The sequence below is a fragment of the Lactuca virosa genome, chromosome 6, assembly GCF_052849685.1.
Source record: "Lactuca virosa cultivar CGN04683 chromosome 6, Lactuca_virosa_CGN04683_v6, whole genome shotgun sequence".
In the NCBI taxonomy this organism is placed as follows: Eukaryota; Viridiplantae; Streptophyta; class Magnoliopsida; order Asterales; family Asteraceae; genus Lactuca; species Lactuca virosa.
Window position 1 is genome coordinate 32,210,017 of NC_136431.1, and position 20,272 is coordinate 32,230,288.

General features: G+C 35.7%; 1 protein-coding gene across 1 annotated transcript; it reads right to left on the reverse strand.

The window, feature by feature from the left end:
• Positions 1-5,127: 5,127 nt before the first annotated feature.
• LOC145121423 (DELLA protein 2-like) lies at positions 5,128-6,750 on the reverse strand. Its single transcript, XM_079057171.1, has one exon. It carries the CDS (start codon positions 6,748-6,750, stop codon positions 5,128-5,130), a length of 1,623 nt encoding a protein of 540 aa, XP_078913297.1.
• Between the last annotated feature and the right edge of the window lie 13,522 nt (positions 6,751-20,272).

Genomic DNA, 20,272 nt, shown 5'->3' on the forward strand with positions numbered 1-20,272 from the left:
ATGATGCATACACTAAGAAACTACAATAATAATGTCAATTTCATACAAGAAGTGACCCTAGGCTACCAGGCATCCTACATCAGGCAATTCTATCATACAATTCCTGATGATCCCTAGCATATCACTGACATGTTGTTCTATCATAAACATCATGTCAAATAATAGTATGGTAACTTGTGGTATACTTTCTTGCTCTGACTGATCGTACACATCACATCCTTCCTTGGTTACTTTTGAAAACAATTTTGAAAACCATTTTTAAAACTTTTACAGTTCCCTAGTTTGAGTCTAGATTCACACGAATGTTCATCCAATTCTCTCAAACCAAGGATCTGATACCAACTTGTAACATCCCAAAAAATCATAGAAATTTAATATTTTCAAAACAACCCATTAACCATAAAGTGTTTACTGAAAATCCATTGTTTCTAAAGTATAAATCAAAACCAGAGTGTCCCAAAAATCCAATATCATATAAATAGGAAGATGTGCATGATCACGCCTTTGCTTTCCCACGATCATCTAAAGTACCTGAAATAATAAATTGAAACCATAAGCCAAAGCTTAGTGACTTCCCCTAAAGTACCAACACACAAACATATAACAACATGCATATTGAATCCACAACTAACAGACTGGATTACCCCTGAGCCCACAACATAAGTCCGGCTTGCCTTCCGGCCCACAACTTATGTATGGCTTGCTCTCGAGCCCACAACATAAGTCTAGCTTGCCCTCCAAGCCCACAAATTATGTCTGGCTTGCTCCCGGGTTTGCTGGCTTCCAAATAAAGCAGTATAACCTCAACCTAGCCATATTATATCGACATATACATAACAGATAATCATATAACCAACAAACAAATAAACATGCAGATGTAATAGATCACTGCATAATAGAGACATCCTATATACCAGGATACATAACCTAATGGGCCGACATTGGGGCCTTCGACCTACAACTACAGTGATGAAACTCACCTCTTAGTTTGAACAAGTAGCTGGATAGGTCTCTGCTCCGAATCTCAACTCTACCCACCACCTATTCATCAAATAGGGACCAATCTCAAATACCACCCAAAATACCCAAAATGTCGTTAGGTCAAACTTGGTCAAAGTCAAAAAGTCAAACTTGGTAACCATAACTGAGTACGTTGGGCGTACTCAGCCTCTACACGAGGCGTACTCGATCATTGACGGAAACGGGCGTTGGACCGCGCACACACAATGTACCACTTGGTACACCCATCGTACGCCCAACGTACGTGCCTGACCCCTTTCCCTTCTTATTAAGAGCTTAATGCTTAAGTCCTTCTGACCAAATTACAACTCTAGACCTCAAATGGCGTCCTTAACCATAAAGTTTCCAACTTTATGGTTGGCATGGCCATTAAGTGACCAAACACAAAACCATAACTACTTAACCCATTAAGACCTTGTAACTTATACATGGAAGGAATATAACAATCAAGATTACATTTTTATGCTTCTAGATGCTTTAAAACGTCTGAGAGGACAACTTATATGGATTAGAGTAATCCATACTCATAATTGCAAACTTATGGGACCACAAGAACACCATTTCATAACTAAAAAAGATCTAAACAACTGTTAATCATTTTCAGAGCCTTTACCTCCAAATGATGCCAAATGATGTTGTTATCCTGGATCCGAAGAGTCCTACTCCTCCAATGTGATATTCTCTTCTTGCTCTCTCCTTCAAGGTTACCAAAACATACACAAAATGCTCAAGAATGCTCTAAAATGGATTAGGGTTTGCTTGGGGATGAACGTGGGTTGGAGGCTGATGAAAGAAGGTAGGTTGGGGACTCAAGGATGCTTAAATAGGGTCCAAACCCTAAAAATTAGGGTTTGAGGTTCTTGCACGTACGCCCAACGTACGTGAGCTCCGCCCAATATTTACAAAAATGCCACTATCGGCCATTTTGCAACACATGTTATACACAAGGGATAAAATGCAAATGGTCTTCATACCTAGGATTTAAAATGAAAATACCTCAATATCAAGATGTTACACATTAACCCCTAGGGTTGGATCATTCACAACCTTCATCACCCTTAGAGCATTTCTTGAAACACCCTAGATTCCTTCTACTTCTTTTGAGCCTTGGAATCATTTTGTGAGCTTATCTTGTTTGTTTAGTGATTGAAGCTTGAAGAACAAGGTGTTTGTAAAGTGCATAAAAGAAGGGTTCAAGTGTAGATCCAACAAGGTTGCTTCATTTTCTGACTATTGTGAGTCAGAATCTTCTAACTTACTCATTAATTTCATAGATCTTGTTGTTTGTCAAATTTGTCTCTTTTTGGTCCCTTTGAGCCCATGTTTTGGAGATGAGATAACTCTAGTACGTTTTGAGCACTATGAAACACTCTTTAGACTTGTTTGACTAGGAAAGTTGTGTTTTGATGCTTGTTCTTTAATCTATGCAAGCTTTGTGGATGGTTTAGGTTATTTTGAGTTTAAAAGTCTAGATCTTGTGAGTTTTAGGATGACTTAATGGATAAAGTAGGAAACTTTATACATTTGAACATTGTTAGAGTTCAGATGTGGAAGATGATGTTATGAATTAATGAATTAAGTGAAAAACCCTTGTTAAATTGGCCTGAGCGCGGCGTGCTCGTCTTGGTTACGATGCGCTTTTAGGGTTTTCTCATGTGTGCTTATTTTTTGGTCGTCAATCTTGACTATTTTGTCATGTAGTGGGTGCAGGGCGCCCATGAGAGGGTGTGGCACGCTTGGTTCACCAATAGTTTATTTTTTTGACTTTTTGACCAGTTCAGCTTTTGGTCAAATTGAGGGGTTTCGAGTTGTAGACTAAGATTTATTCTCTGTTTGGTTAGGCGGATTGTGTAGCTGATTCCTTGGACTTTGGGTAGTGGATTTCAGCTCTTTGATCATGTGAGTCTTCTCACTATACTAAGTAGGACACTAAGTGTCAGAGTATGCTTGTTCTTTGTGACTCCTACATGGATGTTTGTATGTATACTGGGCGAGGCCCTTTTATATGTTTATTGGGTGAGACCTGTGGGTGAGGCCCATTTATACGTTTATTGGGAGAGACCCATTTACATGTTTATTGAGCGAGACCCATTATGGTATGTAGTATTCTGGGAACTCACTAAGCTTTCTGCTTACAATTTTCAGTTTAAATGTTGCAGATTTTTTTGGCATTACGGGTAAGAGCATGACGTAATTGCATCGCATCTGCTTTTATGATTTTGAAAAGTTTCGGACTTATGAATTTATTACTCTGAATTATGTCATTAAATAACTGAATGTTACCTTTTTATGATTTAAGGGTATGGATTCCTCTGTTTTAAAAATGAAAATTTTGGTCTAAAATTTGGGACATTACAATATATGTTGCTCTTACTATTAGACATTGTTATCATATTTCTGCATCCTAGTTTGTTTTCCATATTGTTGTTGGGTTTTACATTTGTTTATGAGACCAAGTATTTGATATCTCTTCGAGATATGTTTGAATATCTAAGGTAGTTATTGAGATCCGCCATAGGTCCCCAACACGATGTTGCATAATAAAAATCTTGTACTTACTAGAACTTTAAAATTGATTGATGGAGGGAATTGTCACGGAAAATGCACAATCTAAACAACTTATTTGAAGCTTGAAAATATAGAACATATGAATTTTAGTGAGAACACGAGAAAAACCTTTTGAACACAATAAAGAGTGTTTTAATTGGAACTCTGTGAATAAATTTTCTGTTTTAAAAAAGTGGTTCATAAAAAACCATGATAAAAGTTGAAAAAATGAAAGAGAAAAAATTGGCATATGGACGTGTTGTTTGTATTACATGTCTACAATTTGAAGGTGATTGTTGCAACCATGCCCATTAAAACTAAAACAGACACAAACCATAGACGAACTCCGGGTTTTCGATACTAGTTATGAACGGTAACTAGACTAGACAATTGCTATTATCCTTTTAAAGAATAGTAAAACAAAACTAATAATACACTATTATTCATGATTCTCAGTTTTCGAATGTACGTTATACAACTATACATATTTAGTCCTTCTAATTACAAATGTCATATCCTTCGTACTACTTACATTTAAGCCTATGACATGTCATGTCATTATGACAAACTTTATGGTACATAATATATTGTAGTCAACATGTAATTGTCATAACCAAATACTCCTAAGTCTACACTAATGAGTTATTTTCCAACAATATTCTCATCATTGACAGAAAACAACATGCAACTAGACTAGACAATTGCTATTATCCTTTTAAAGAATAGTACAACGAAAATAATAATACACTCATATCCATGATTCTTAGTTTTCGAAGGTATGTTATACAACTATACATATTTAGTCCTTCTAGTTAGAAATGTCATATCCTTCATACTACTTACAGTTAAGCCTAAGACATGTCATGTCATCATGACAAACTTTATGGTACATAATATATTGTAGTCGACATGTAATTGTCATAACCAAATAGTCCTAAGGCTACACTAATGAGTTATTTTCCAACAATATTGTCATCATTGACATAAAACAACATATAACTAGACTAGACCATTACTATTATCCTTTTAAAGAATAGTACAAAGAAAATAATAGTACACTCTTATTCATGATTCTCAGTTTTGGAAGGTATGTTATACAACTATATAGATTTAGTCCTTCTAGTTACAAATGCCAAATCCTTCGTACTACTTACATTTAAGCCTAGGACATGTCATGTCATCATGACAAACTGTATGGTACATAATATATTGTAGTCGACATGTAATTATCATAACAAAATTGTCGTAAGGCTACACTAATGAGTTATTTTCCAACAATATTCTCATCATTGACAGAAAACAACATATGATTAGTTAAAAAGTGGCGGCTAAAACATATTACTAGATCTTATAAACAACATGCTAGTGTTGTACTAGCCATAACAAACGTATAGATCATGGTTATTTCTCATGCCACGAGAGAGATATAAATTCGAACAACAATAAACATGTAGCTGAAAAAGTGAAATGCACAAGTTCTGCAGAGCAGGTAAAAAATATATACCCTTGTGGCCATTTCTAAATATCTAAGACTCAACATTAAGTGCTCCAAAATCACTATCATGAGAACTTCCAAACGGAAAGAAACTGGATTGGTGTTCCTTTCCACCCAATAATTAAGCAATTTCCGTCCATATCAAAGGTGCAAGAACTTCCACCGCAAATTTTTTCTGCAACCAGGTTTGCTTGATATAAAGAAGACATACTCAGTTCTGTCTCCTTCATCCTAAACCTTGCGAAAAATTTTCTCCAGACATTAATATGGACATTTCGAACCACTCTTTGCGCTCCTTCAGTTGCCACAATGCTCCATATTCCAGTACCGATGTACACTGATTCTGTGATAGCACGATTTTCATCTTCACGATCCATACAGTCTTCTAAAGCATCAAAGAGCGCCCCAAAATAGAAAAGTGATTCAATAAAACGATTCACAAATTTGGGTGAGTTAAGATTTACTGCAGCTTCGGATACCACCATAACACGAGGATTTATATTTTTTATGACTTTCATCAGAGATTCTAGTCGGCCCTGCTGCCCAATCATGCCCCACAAACCATATGATGAGTAAACGGCCAATGCTTCTTCTGGATCCAACTCAAGAAGATTTTCATTAAACATAAGCATATCTTCCACCATAGCGACATTGAAAGAGAAAGACAGGTTTATAGATTCAGCAAAACTCTTCAACCAATCACCAGCCTGTTCTATTTTCTCTTTATAGTTAGTCCCGACAGCGGTTATTTTCAGATGCTCTATAGTACATATGGGTTGAGAAATAAGAGCTTGCATTAGAATCGTACACTGGAAACCTTGTTTTATCGATAGATCAATTATATGCACTTTTGTTGCCCCCACAACAGCATCAACCAAAGCCTGAACCCCTGAAAATTGACCAACTTGAAAAAACGGTAACTTCTGATAAATTGAGACCGTTGTTGGATTAGCGCTCAACATTCTCCCTGCGAGATCATCTACATGGTTCTTTCCCGGGCCATGGAATGATATTCTCCCGGTTTCATTAGCGATCTTCTCTCTTAAAGCTTTCGAGAAATAGTGCACTAACCTTTGAATGGGGTTTCCTAAATTAGAAGATGACGCGTCACACCAATCCAGAAGCTTACTCGAACGTTCAAACTTTTGGTTGGAGACTTTCTCTGCGGAAAGTAAAAGATTTTGAATGAGTTCAATATCTTTAGTTTCCTGGTTAGAAAAGCCAGAGAATGAAGTGCTATACGGATGGCTAGGAATCGAGATATCATTTATCGAAGATGAACAAGATTGTATGAACTTTTCTCCACCTAAACGAATAACTGCATCCGTTGATAGCTTGCGCTCACTCACTTCATTGCGTACTACATCATGACTTGTTGTCTTTGTCCTTTTAGGATTTGTATGGGGTTTAATAAGTTCCGAATATTGAGATTCAATATTTGCAAGCTCCTGCATCTGATGTTCATACGATCGAAGTGGAGGAGTTGTGTCAAGAAACAAGGCATCCAAATTATGGAAAGCTTTTAGAGGTTGTTGCTCTACTTGATCGTATGCTGTTGGAAAACAAAGTCGATTGGTTGCCTCAGATTTATTTCCTGTATCATCTTCCTGGGATAACCGAGGCAACTTCCCAAAACTCCCTATTTCTTGACTCTCGACATCATAACTATGCCGGTTGAAGGGGGCCATTTCATTCAGCTTTTCAATGCTGTTCAAGTGAGAGGGCTCTTGTTAAAGAGAGAAACCAAATTAAAGGTTTATCCACCGGATCCTAAGGATGTACAAAGACCAAGTCCACAGGAGCTAGAAGTAAAAAAATAAAAACATAAAACGTCCTATTCTTGACGGGGGACATTGATGTTATCGTTGTCGATGTGTTCAATGTTGTCACTTGGCACCATCTTAATCAAAGATATTCAAAAAGAATTTTATATTTTCAATTCTTTCTTTGACTTATTCAAAGGATTATTATCTGTCAAAAGCATTAATGCTACAAATAGTAAATACGAATTTGCAGGAAAATATCAGATATTATTATAGGTAGAAGATAAATTGTATTGTAAAAAAATATACACAACATCATCCAAACGGCATATGTCACAAAATCATACCATGTACGAGTTAAATCACAAAACACTATTAATATTTTAAGCAAACTTTTCCGTTCCCTAGTTTACAAAAGTTGTCACTTGTTGTCGGATCACCGTCGGACTACCGCCAGACCAACGCCAGACGGCCGCCGGAGTAACACCAAATTTAGTGGCATTTTTCTGACCGTATTCACAGTTTAATAGAACAAACATTTTGGCTCCTATTTCTTTGGTAATACTTTGTAACACATACAATTTCATTTTTGCAGCCAAATATATAAAATTTAACAAAAAAATAAAATTATGCCTTGACAGTTTTAATTTTCTCTCTTCAAAATATCATATTCACAGTTTAATAAACATATTATTTCACTAATTCACAGTCTATTATTTTCATGCATATATTCATTCACACTTTAAAACAAAATTTATATAAAATACACACTTTAATACAGTCCATTCTCAGTTTAATACATAAAATTCATAAATTAATACAATTCATATACACGAATATACATATTCAGATAAGTCAAATGAAAACTTTGACACCACCAACTACCACATGCCACCAGCAACCAGCCGTGCCACCGTCGCATCCATTATTCATTCTAAATCAGATCTGTGTATACAATCATATATATAAAATCATAGATTCACAGGTTAAATATTATATTCACAGTTTAAGAAACCATCAGTTTAATGCAAAATAATAATAAAAACTAATACATTTTTTACATATTTATACAACACAAAAAATAAATATATTCATAAGAAAATCAATATAAACATACTTACGTAAAGCATTCATATTTTAACACAAAATTCATTAAAAATTCACAGCTTAATACAATCAATTAACAGTTCAAAGAGAAAATTCACAGCTTAATGCAATTAATTCACATTTTTAAACACAATAATAACAATTTAATACAAAAAATTCACAACTTAATATAGTTAATACAATTTAAATAAAAAATTCACAGATAATGTAGTTAATTCACAGTTTAAAACATAAAAATCATAGCTTAATACATAAAATCACAACTTATTACAATAAATTCATAATTTAATACACAAAAATATAAATTCACAGCCATATTATGTAACGCCCGTGTTTCTAGGCTAGGCGTTAATGATGATGTAATAGTCCAGGTTAACCTTTGTAACTCGTTTTGAAATAATAGAAATGTATTATTTGAGTATTATGTGTTTTATGCTTAATTGTTGTGATTTAAATGAATTAAGGATAAAAATAAGCGATAAAATAAAATGTTAGATAAACCCGATATCTATGAAGGAGTTGTAGTGGTCGTGACGAGGTTTCCGAATACATATAAAATGTCGAAATCCGAGTTATAACGAAGAAGTTATGACCTGTCGAAGTTTCGCGACAGAACCGGCGCGACACTGCGTGACGTAAATAGTGAATTTACGTTAGATTGATATTTAGCCTTAGTGATCTAAACGGAAGTCGTAGAGTTCGTTAAACGAAGAGCGTGCATAAAAAGAACGTCTAAATCTGACTTCGTATGAGGAAGTTATGATTTTTCTAAGTTTCAGCTTAGCAGTGTGCAGCCCGAAACTCGAATATGAGATCGAGTGATTTTTAGCCGAAACAGTCTAAACGAGAATCGAAGATCTCGTTAATAGTAGTGCAACGGTAAAAAGACAGACAAAAACGGACGTCGGATGAAGGAGTTATGAATTTTTAACGGACATTTCCTGTCCCGGCCTGTTAAAAATATAATATTAGAAATAAAGTCAAAATTAGCCGACCGAGTCCAAATGAAAGTTGTAGATCATAGTCTCACCTACGCGTGGATATAAAGAACGTCGAAAACGGAGATCGTATGCGAAAGTTACGAATTTTTGAAGTTTGATAAATCGAAGTACACCCAGCGTACCCGTATACATGGATCGAAATGGGCCACGTCGCCCTACTCCACCACTCGAGTGCCCCGGGTCCGTAAGCAGTGACGCATTCGGTCTGATCCACTTAGTACGCCCAGCGTACCCGATGTACGCCCAGTGTACGGCTTGTAGAGGGAGTACGCCCATCGTACTCTGAGATTACGCCCAACGTAAATCAGGGTTCAGCACCCTATAAATAGATGTCGTGGGCTGCCGAGTTTTAGTGCTCAAATTCTTCTCTCTCACTTCTTATTGCCTCGTTTTGCGTGCAACTTATACCCCGAAGCCCCGATATCATTCCCGAGACCCGAAGCAAGTCCCGATGCCCCGAGGATCCCGAGAAGTAAAGTTTCCGAGCCGAAACTCTACCCGCGAGAACCCCGGTTTTCAAGAAAGCATCCCGGTTTCACCGAAGAATACTACTCTTAGAGCCGTAGTGCTGTTCGATCATCTTCTGATCAAGTGAGTGTATATTCGTTTTCTTCTAACACATAGATATGAAGTATTCTTTATAAAATACGTGCTATGTGTTTATATATTATTTATTTATTTGAACTAGTTGTTGAATGGATGTTTTGTACAGGTTTTAAGCTGTATATAAATGTATATATTTTATCTACTAATATGTTGGGTAGAACATGGGTAGACAGTTGGTGTGTGATGAAATAAAATGATGAGAGGCCTCGATGTTGTTGTTGATCTAGTCATCTACCGGAGTATGGATGACGACCGCGGAGTCTTTCTAGACAGTCCAGTGGAACGCTAGCAGGCTCATAACCTGTAGGTGTTTGTGAACGATGTGTTCACCGGTGTACTCTATCCCCCTCATGGTTGCCTTTAGGACATTTATTATGGAGGAAACCCCTTCGCAGTAATGTCCACCCCGATGAAAATCCTTAGACTAGGTCCCTTGTGATAGTTGTTTTAGGGACATAAAGTGAGGATAACGGGAATGCGTAATCGGGTTATTGTTAGTTGATGAACTAAATATAATTATTTATTGTGAGTTGAAAACCCTATATGCTCACCAGGCTCCCAAGCCTGACCCACTCAGTTTTTCTTTGTATTATAGGTAGTGGCACAAGAGCATAAGTTGGATGACATTGTGAAGATATTTTTGGATTATAGACCAGTAGTTATATGTAACTGTTGTAAGGTCTATTTTGTATTGTTTATGCTTTTGGTCTGTATCGGAACATGACATCCCGAGGTTTTGTTATATAATGAAAATACATTTCTTTATGAAATGCTTTGATAAATTCTTATCATATTTTGTTTTGGGAATAAATTCCGCAACTCTTTTAATCAAAGGATTACTCTGATTTTATTTAAAAGCATAAATTAAATCGGTCTTTTCTGGCCGTGAATTTGGGGGATGTCACATATTATCAACTTAAAACTCTTAATATAGTTAATTCAAAGTTTAATATACAAAATTCACAGCTTAATACAGTAAATTCACAATTTAATACACAAATTCGCAACTTAGTATAATAAATTTGTTGTTTAATACACAAAAATTATACATTCATTATTATATTCTCAAATTAAAACTCACATTTCAAAAATTTAATTCACAGTTTAATAAAGTAGTTTATGACACTCATTTACAGTGTTCACAACTTAAAGACACTTTTCAAAATTTATAATTTTCATTCACACAAATCATCAAACACCTTGTGTGCATCAAAAAAACCATTCACAATACTTATACAACTCACAATACTTATACAAATCAGATTATTCATAAATACAAAAAAAATCACAGTACCATTTAGGTTATTCAAATATTAATACATAAGTTTGTACACTTATTCACAACTTTATGTACAAAAAACACTATTTACAGTTTCAAATTTTCATTCAGGCAAATCATCAAACACATTGTGTGCATCATGAAATGATTCTTGATTCTGATTTTTACTAAGCCTGTAACACGTAATAGGTAGCAAAGATGGAGTAAGATGTAAAACACAATAAATAAACATGAAAATAATTGTACAGAGGTTAAAAAAACACTCATATGAGCCTCATCATAATGTACCTGATGTGAAGAAGATGATGAGTGACACATCAGTTGTAACAACACCACCAAATCTTATCGATCTAGCTTTCCCACTCGCAAGATCTCACAGATCTGGTCTCGTCGGATGTTGATGCTCCTGTAACTCGCCTCGTCAATCGTCAGTGACATTGTAGTTGTCGTTGCTAGTGGCGATTAGTGGCAGAAATTACAAATCTGGAGGAGGAAGACACTACTGGTGGTTCTATAATGGTTGAATGGTGGTGGATCTCATAGATCTAGAGCAGAAATCGCACATCTAGATGGCGATACCGGTGCCATCTTGGATTCCATCGGAACTCCTTTGTCTGAACATTAGATTTCCTCGGAAATCCTTCCACGTCTCGAGATCCCATCAGAACTCCTTCCACATCACAAGATCTAGCTGAAAAACTTGTAGATCTGAAGGAGGAAATTGTAGATCTAGCGTAAAAAATCATAGATCTGGAGCCGGATCTCGTAGATCTGCAGAAAAGAGTGTGTGGAAGCAGTGGCGATGGATGTTCAGACATGAAGGGGGTGGTAATGACGTGACATCGAAGATAGGAGGAAGATATTCTAATCAGAATATGAGAAAACACACCATATTGGAGATACTAGCGGTGGTGGAGACATCGCCATTGGTGGTGGTAGTGGTGAAGTCGTCGTCACTAGTGGTGGCGGTGGTGCAACAGCCGATGACAGTGATGATGTTCATCAGATTGGTGGTTGAAGGATATAAATGAAAGATTTTGCTCTAAATGTTAAAAGGGAAGTATTTGAAGTTAATAGATCTTAGACACATATGGTTCTTATAGTTCTTATTTTTTTTTTGTTCTCATTTGAACCTTTACCTATATATATATATATATATATATATATATATATATATATATATATATATATATATATATATATATATATATATATATATATATATATATATATATATATATATATATATATATATATATATATATGCGCGCGACGAGAGCGATTAGTCGCAATAAGTTTTATATTTACACCCATTTGTTTGACCCATTTGTTTGTACTTGAAGACATGTTTATTTTGATATCCAATCGTCTTGTTATTTGTTCTCTTTATTGTAGACAAGTTTTCTTACTTTATTCATGCTTTGATTTGATTGTTTAATTAACAGATTATTTATTGAGTGTAAACACAGGTATGGTTTTGTTGAGACTCAATGAAGAGGCCGGCTTTAGCTTTACCCTTTTTATGATTTTTTAAATAAACCTCGTTGGCCAATCTTAATTTACAATACTTGATAATGGGTTTAGGTATTGTTGTCAAAACTTCATGGTTCAATCATATTCGTGATAATGTTTTAAAACCCAAATTTTAGTTGAATTTGTTTGATGATTGGTTCCGGATTCAACGGTTTGACTGTCTGTTCGACCACTAGTTCGACCGGGTCTACATCTGGGCATATGGCAGTGGTGTGCATCGGTTTTCGAGTTGTGTGTACTCCGGATAACATGATCGATTTAGCTATTCATTTTTCTTTGGACCGGTCGTTGAACCACTCTTGTCAACGGTTCAACTGGCGACGGTTTTTAGAACATTGATTAATGATCCAAGCAATCCAAATCTCGGTAGCAAAATTTCCTCCTACTGAATATTGTTTTTAAACAATGTTGGATTAATTTGGTACAGAGCTCCAAGTTCCTGGTAAGTCACCATGGATGCCCAGAAGAAAGACACAACATCATCACTTCACTACCTGATGTTGTCACGCAACAACTATATCGTATGGGCCATAAAGATGTGGGTATTTATGCATGCACAAGATGTTTGGGAGGCTGTGGAACCTAAGAACCCGCAAACCTCCGTTCTGTCAAGAAGGACAAAATGGCGTTGGCAACCATCTACCAAGGAATCCCAGAGGAAGTGTTATTGTTGACTGTGGAAAAGAAAACAAAAAAAGAAGCATGGGATACGCTTAAAGTGACGTATCTTGGAACAGATAGGGTGAAGATTGTGAAAGTACAAACCCTAAAGGAAGAATCCGAAATTCTATCCATGAAGGAACCTGGTTTGATCGAGGACTTCTCGCTCAAGATAAATAACATTGTAAGCAATATACGGCCTTTGGGACACAATGGAAGAACAATATGTAGTAAAGATCGAAGTTTCTGTGGGCAGCCCCTAACAAGATTCGTACAAATTGTTTTAGCCATTGAACAATTTGCGGACCTCAAAACCATGATAGTTGAAGAAGTAAATAAGTTTGAAGGCTTATGAAGAAAGAGTTCGAGGTTTTAGAGAAGTGGATGCAAAGAAGCTACTCCAAAACCATTAGGAGTCGGTAGAAAAATAAAGAAAAAGAGTAATAATTAACTCCGAAAACTCAAACAACTCCTATCGTGGTAACAACTCACGAGGTCGTGGTAGAGAACGAGAAAGAGGTGGAAATAATAGCCAAAGAGGAGGATACCAAGGTAACGTACAAATCAGCCCCGTAATGGCAACCGTGGAACCGCCAACCAAGAACAAAGTAAAAATCAATGTTATAATTGTCAAGATTATGGGCACTACACAGCTGAATGCAAGAATCCACGAATAGAAACAAGTAATAACCTTAACAACGAGACACACATGGTTAAATACAAGAATGATAACGGACTTGCGTTATTATTAACTAAGTGCAGCATACCATGAGGAAAAGAAGAATTGTTTTTGAACGAGCACAAAGTGATGCCTAAACTAAGATTAACCAGATATGATTCAAAGCTAACCAACAGTATGGTATCGTATCTGGACAATGGAGCGAGTAATCACATGACATGCCAAATGGATAAGTTTCGAGATCTCAACCAATCAGTCCAAAAGGGTTGTATGATTTGGTGATGGGTCAAAAGTTCACATCAAAGGAAAATGGTCTTTTTTTTCAATGCAAGAATGGCAAACAAAGACTATTACATGACGTTTATTATATACCTAGCTTGTGCATGAACATCAACAGTCTATGCCAACTCCGAACAAAAGGTGACAAGATTTTGATGTTGGTTTCATTTCCTTGGATACACCATAAAGATGGAAGGCTATTAATGAAGGTAAAATAGTGGCCTAACTATCTTTATAAAATAAATTTAACGATCGTAGCACAAATGTATCTGACTAGAAACTCGTGAGCTGTCTTGGCTTTAACATGCTCACCGTGGCCATGTCAATTTTCCATCAATTAAGATGACGTCAAATAAAGAAATTATGACTAGTTTACCCGGTATTGAAAATCCAACCAAGGTCTGCGAAGGATGCTTGGTCGACAAGCAAACTCGCCGTTTCCCCACCAAAACACATGTGTTGTATATTCTTAATCGTGTGAAAACTAAAGCATTTAACAGTGTAAGACCTTAGGAAGCTTGGTCTATGAGAAAACCAAATCTTGAATACCTAAGGGTATCCGAGTGTGTCGCACATGCAAAGTTGCTAAAACACTACAAGAAGAACAATGTGTACAGACGACACCTATCCCGATGACATATGTTGTCGGCAAAAGTCAAGCTACGCAGACGGCATGTCGTCTGTACAATATTTTCCAACTTTGACTCTATTTCTTTGACCGGAAAAGCTAAGCAGACGACATGTTGTCGTCGTAGATTTGGCGGGAATGGGCAAAATCTTGGCGGTATGTTGAAAACCTATGCCGACGACATGTCGTCGGTATAGGGTATTAAAAAAATATTTTCGCTTTATTTATATTCCGTGTCGCAGAAAATAAAAACGTTGTGATTTTCATGAGCCTATGCAGACGACATGTCGTCTGTATAGGGTATTAAAAAAATAATTTCGATTTATTTTTATTTTGTGTCGCAGACAATTAAAACGGTGTCGTTTTCATAATCCTATACCGACGACATGTCGTCTGCAAAAAAGATGGGTCGATCCGCGTGAAATATCTATCTAGACGATATGTCATCTTGTTTTTTTTTATTATTTTTTTAATGACGTAAAGAGCAAACGACGTAGTTTTGGTGACCTATACCGACGACTTGTTGTCGGCATGGGGTTTCGTCTGAATAGGTATATATTAAAACTTTTTTTTTTCACAAAAATCAGTCTCGACGACCCTTTGGCGAGGACATGTCGTCTGCACTGGTGGCTTTGTACCGCCGACATTTTCCACTTTTACCGACGGAGATATCTTTACGACTTTTTACCGACGACAAGTCGTCTGTATAGACTTTACCAACGACATGTCGTCTGCACAACTGCTAAAAATGTCATCGATATAGGCCTCATTCCTTGTGGTGAAAGTCATCAAAATAAGTTGAAAGATCAAAGTATATAAAGTTTGTCCATCTAGGGACCGAAATGGGCAACAAAGCATACATGTTTCTTGATCCAGAAGCTGTGAAAATTTATACTAGTAGAGATATGGTATTTGAAGAAGATAAAGTATGGAAGTGAGAGGACTCAAGTAAATCTGACACTACGCATACATGTACTTCCGACTTCATTGAAAATCTACAAAATAACGATGACTAGGTACAACCTATACACTTCTCACAACCAGTTCATCATGATCCAGGTGATTTGTCACCAGAAAGTTCATGTTCGAAAATCTTTATGAAGCTCCTATACGACTCTAAGCACTTGACGTCATATATGCCGATTGTGAAGCAATGTTATTATTTCATGATGAAGAACCCTAATTCGTTCACCACAACTCAACAAGATGAGAATTGGTTAAATTCAATGAAAAGTTAACTTGAGACGATTGAGAAGAAATAAGACCTGGAAGCTTGTAAACTAGTAAATTTTCCTTCAAATAGGAAACCATTAGATTAAAATGAGTTTACAAAGTAAAAAGATCCCAAAGGTAATATAGTGAAATACAAGGCGAGACTTGTGGCAAAAGGGTATGTACAAAAACCTGGTGTTGAGTAGGATGAAGTGTTTACACCCGTTGCTCGAATCAAAACAATATGGGTCTTGCTTGCTCTCACTAGTAAAACTAGTTGAAAAATACATCATCTTGATGTTAAATTGGCCTTCTTGAACGAAGATCTTATTGAAGAAGTTTCTATTTCACAACCCGAGTCTTTGTGATTAAGCAACAGCCCCAAAAAGTTTATAAGCTATAAAAGGCTCTCTATGGTCTTTGACAAGCGCCAAGAGCTTGAAACTCTCGACCCAACAACTGCTTGAAAAATCTTAGTTTTTTCTCTAATGTTCATAAGAATATGCGGTTTATTCAAGAAAGAAAAATTAAAATTTATTAATAATTGGTGTGTATGTTGATGACTTAATTGTCATAGGTTTTTGTGAAGATGATATCAAGGCTTTTAAAGAGAAAATGAACCGAAATTTGAGATGAGTGATATTGGAAATTTGGAATGCTTTCCTACTATCCTTGATTGGAGGTAACTCAAAAGACAGTAGAAATTAGCTTAACACAAAAGGCGTATGCAAAAAGGCTTCTTGAAAACTTTGGCATGAGTGATTGTAATTCGTCTAAATATCCTATTGAAGCAAAATTGGAGTTAAATAAGGATGAAAAAGGGTAGTTAGTATATCCAATTGATTATAGAAGCCTTGTAAGAGCATTAAGATATCTCACACATTTAGGACCTGATATTTTTTTTTGCAGTGGGAAGGTAAGTAGATTTATGGAAAAATCAACCAGCGTTCATAGGAAAGTCGTGAAACACATACTCAGGTATGTAAAAAGGAACACTTGATTTTGGCTTGATTTACAAAAAATGAGATAATGAGAATGTGATCACAGGATACAGTGACAATGATCTAGCTAAGGATGTTAATGACAGGAGGAGCATAATTGGAATGGCTTATTACCTCAATGAAAATCTTATGACATGGTGCTCACAGAAGCAAGAAACAGTGGCACTACTGTTGGTGATTTTATCACCAAATATATTTTAGTGTAATGGACTTAACAAGTGTTTCAAGAATAATGTTTTTAGTTATAATACAAGTTAGGAGGTGCGGGAGTGCACACTTGTATTTACTAAACATTGTTAGTACCGAACCCTAATCTACATAACAGTACAAGGACTAATCTGTCATTCTGTAAAGATGCAAATTCAGGGACTAATCTGCCATTCTTTAAAGATGTAAACTGTTCTCGTTTATCCGTTGAGTGGATAAGTCCGAGAAAAGGACGACTTCTTTGAAACACAGAAAACTGGAAACGTCTTCTTCTTCATCTTCCTCTCAAAATTGATTCTGATTTTGGTGCCTAAGATCAGAATTGTTACATCAGGAATTATCCCGGTTTGGATTTCGTGACACCCAAGGCATTTAGGGTCGAAATATCAAACAAGGAAAGTGTTTACACGATTCCTGTTTGTGATCCAGATTTTCTATAACCCTATTTCGATTCCCCAACACTATCTTCATGCGAGGCTAAATCCATGGCTACGACCATTGTAGCTTGTCAAGGGATATGGATACACCGTATGACCCATGATTTAACTGGAGTTATAACTGGTCCAGTTGTTCTTAAAGTTGATAACAAGTCATCTCTTAAGTTGATGAAAAACCATGTGTTCTATAGACGAAGTAAGCATATAGATACACAATATCATTTCATAAGGGAGTGCGTTGAAAGAGGTGACATTTTGGTTAGACATGTTAGCACTCTTGAGCAGCGATCTGACATACTCACGAAGTTGTTGGGAAAAGTAAAGTTTGATGAAATGCATATAAAGCTATGAGTGAAGAACATTCTCCATTAAGGAAGAGAATGTTGGATTAATTCAGTAAATAAGATGCATGGGTAAAATAGGAAAGTTTCCTTTTATTAAGTTTTCCTTTCCAAGTGTTTGAGTTTGAGTCAAATTGTTTTAGTCTTATTGTAAATAAAGCATCTTGGGATTATTGTAGGTGTTTAGATCCAAATTTTATTCAGTAAATTTACCTTTGGCAACAATTATTTTTAATCCTCTGTTTTCCTTGATTCCCCTGTTTTTGTCCCCTGTTTCCTTCTCCCATGTGTTTGTTATTTTTCCTTGGTGCACAAGGTGCAAGTACTACATGGAATATCTTTGTTTACAATCGATTTGTATATTAGGATTATATAAAGTTTACCTTATACTTTTTGATGTATTTATTTTGCTTTTGAGGGTTAGTCTTAGGTGTTTATTGATCCAAAAGTTGTGCAAGATCCATCCCTCATATAAATGATGGGCTTAGTGCACCACATGTCCAAATTCGTAGGGCCATATTGATAGTGATGTTACATCATTCTTTACGGAGCACAACGTCGTGTATCATGGGTGGGAATGATCATAGAACTTGATATACATAGACGAAGAGAGTGGGGAGCATTAATTAGATGATCCTAGTAAAACTATTTAATGCCTAAGTTAGGACAATGGATTATGTATTGAAAGAACAATAAGTATATGAAATATGTGTTCTGTATTCCTATTAGATCTCTGTCTTTGCGTGTGAGTTTGATCTTGGATGTATTATATAAAAGGTGTTGGGAGACGTAATGACAGTATACATACCTTGGATATTATTGGTTATATCCAAGGTACTTAATACATTGTGGATGGGTTTAATGTTTTCTAAGGATGATCTTTGTCCTTGTCGTTAGTTTTAAGGGATTGCTTGTTAATGCATGTATTTGTTGTAAGAAACCTATGAATTGGTTGTAAGATGAGATTATGGTCGGATAGCCAATTGGAGTTGGCTATTCATATCCGAAAGGTGGGGTCCCCCGATCAAGCCTCCAGTATAGGTGCACATTAAACCATATATCCTGTTTAGATCCAATCTGATCCAGAAAACAAATTCAATGAAAAAAGGTTTTGCCATAATTAAGATCTGATAATCCGATCAATCGAATTATAATCGGATTGTAATCCTGAGCCCGTGACTGGATTACACCCCAGATCAGTAACTAGATTTTCCAAAAACTGTATGCGGATATGGTTTTGAACTGATCTTTTTTCTGCTCGTTAAAAATGACAATTTCTGAAATTTTTTGTATCCGTTATATGCTTATATGCCCGTTTTTAAAAGGCCACATGGATGTGTTTTGATCTTTTTACCTCTCTAAGCACATATAAATACATGTGAGATGTTAGTATGCAACATACAAACTTATAAACACTTTTTACTCTTCAATAATGACATCTAATTCAAGAAATTCTTCCACTCGAGAATCAAATAATGTTGTCATGATCATTTTACTAACAAATCACGTGATTTTACTAACAAATCACGTGAAGGATGTTCACGTGATTTTACTATGACGAAACCGTTATTTTTTTTACAACAATGACACGATTTCAGAAATTAATTGCAAGTTTGTGATTCAAGACGGGTTGCCTTTCAACCACTTGTACAATCCCAATAGCACCGATTCTTTGATCGAATATGCAACAACAATGCGGACAAGTAAGTCGGACTACTTTTAGGCGTAATGTTATAAATATTGGAAAATAGTAAAAAACATATTTGGATTTGAGATTTTTTATATTTAAAAGGTGAGGTTTATTTAACTTGCGATTTTTGGCCTTACTCCGGATCTTCTCACAGTAGTTATCTTGCTGTAACGGCACATTAGATAGATCTATCTACTTGGGTAAAGAACAAACGAGTTATTGCTTTTAAAGGTTTTTCTTATCTACATATGGTGACGACTTTATTTACATATTTAGCTATCGTTTTACAATTTAAGGGATGATTTTTTTCTCTATTTATTTTGGCAATGAAAGTAATGATACCGACATTGCAAAAAGATTAATTGCAAAATATTAACTTCTTTTGTTGGGTAGTTTTTTATACTTGATCTAAACCAAATAAATTCTACAATTGAAAAATTCAAGTTTTTGATAACAATAAATTTATGAAAACACAAAGCTACACATTAATATATAGAAGATTTGCATTATAACACCCCACTTTTTTTTATGGTTTTAAAATACTATGGTTTTCTACATTTTATGACTTCTAATCATATTTAGCGAAAAAAGGTACCATAAAAGACAAAAACACTTGCTTCCAAAAGATAATGGGTGTTACAACTTCATACCAAAATGAAGTCATAATAAGCAACATATCTACATAAGAAAACTATGTCGGTCTTCTAGTCCTTTAGAAAAATTCTCTTCTAAGGACCGTTGTCTTTTAGTTTCTTGTACCTGAAGTTGACATACACGGAATTAAACA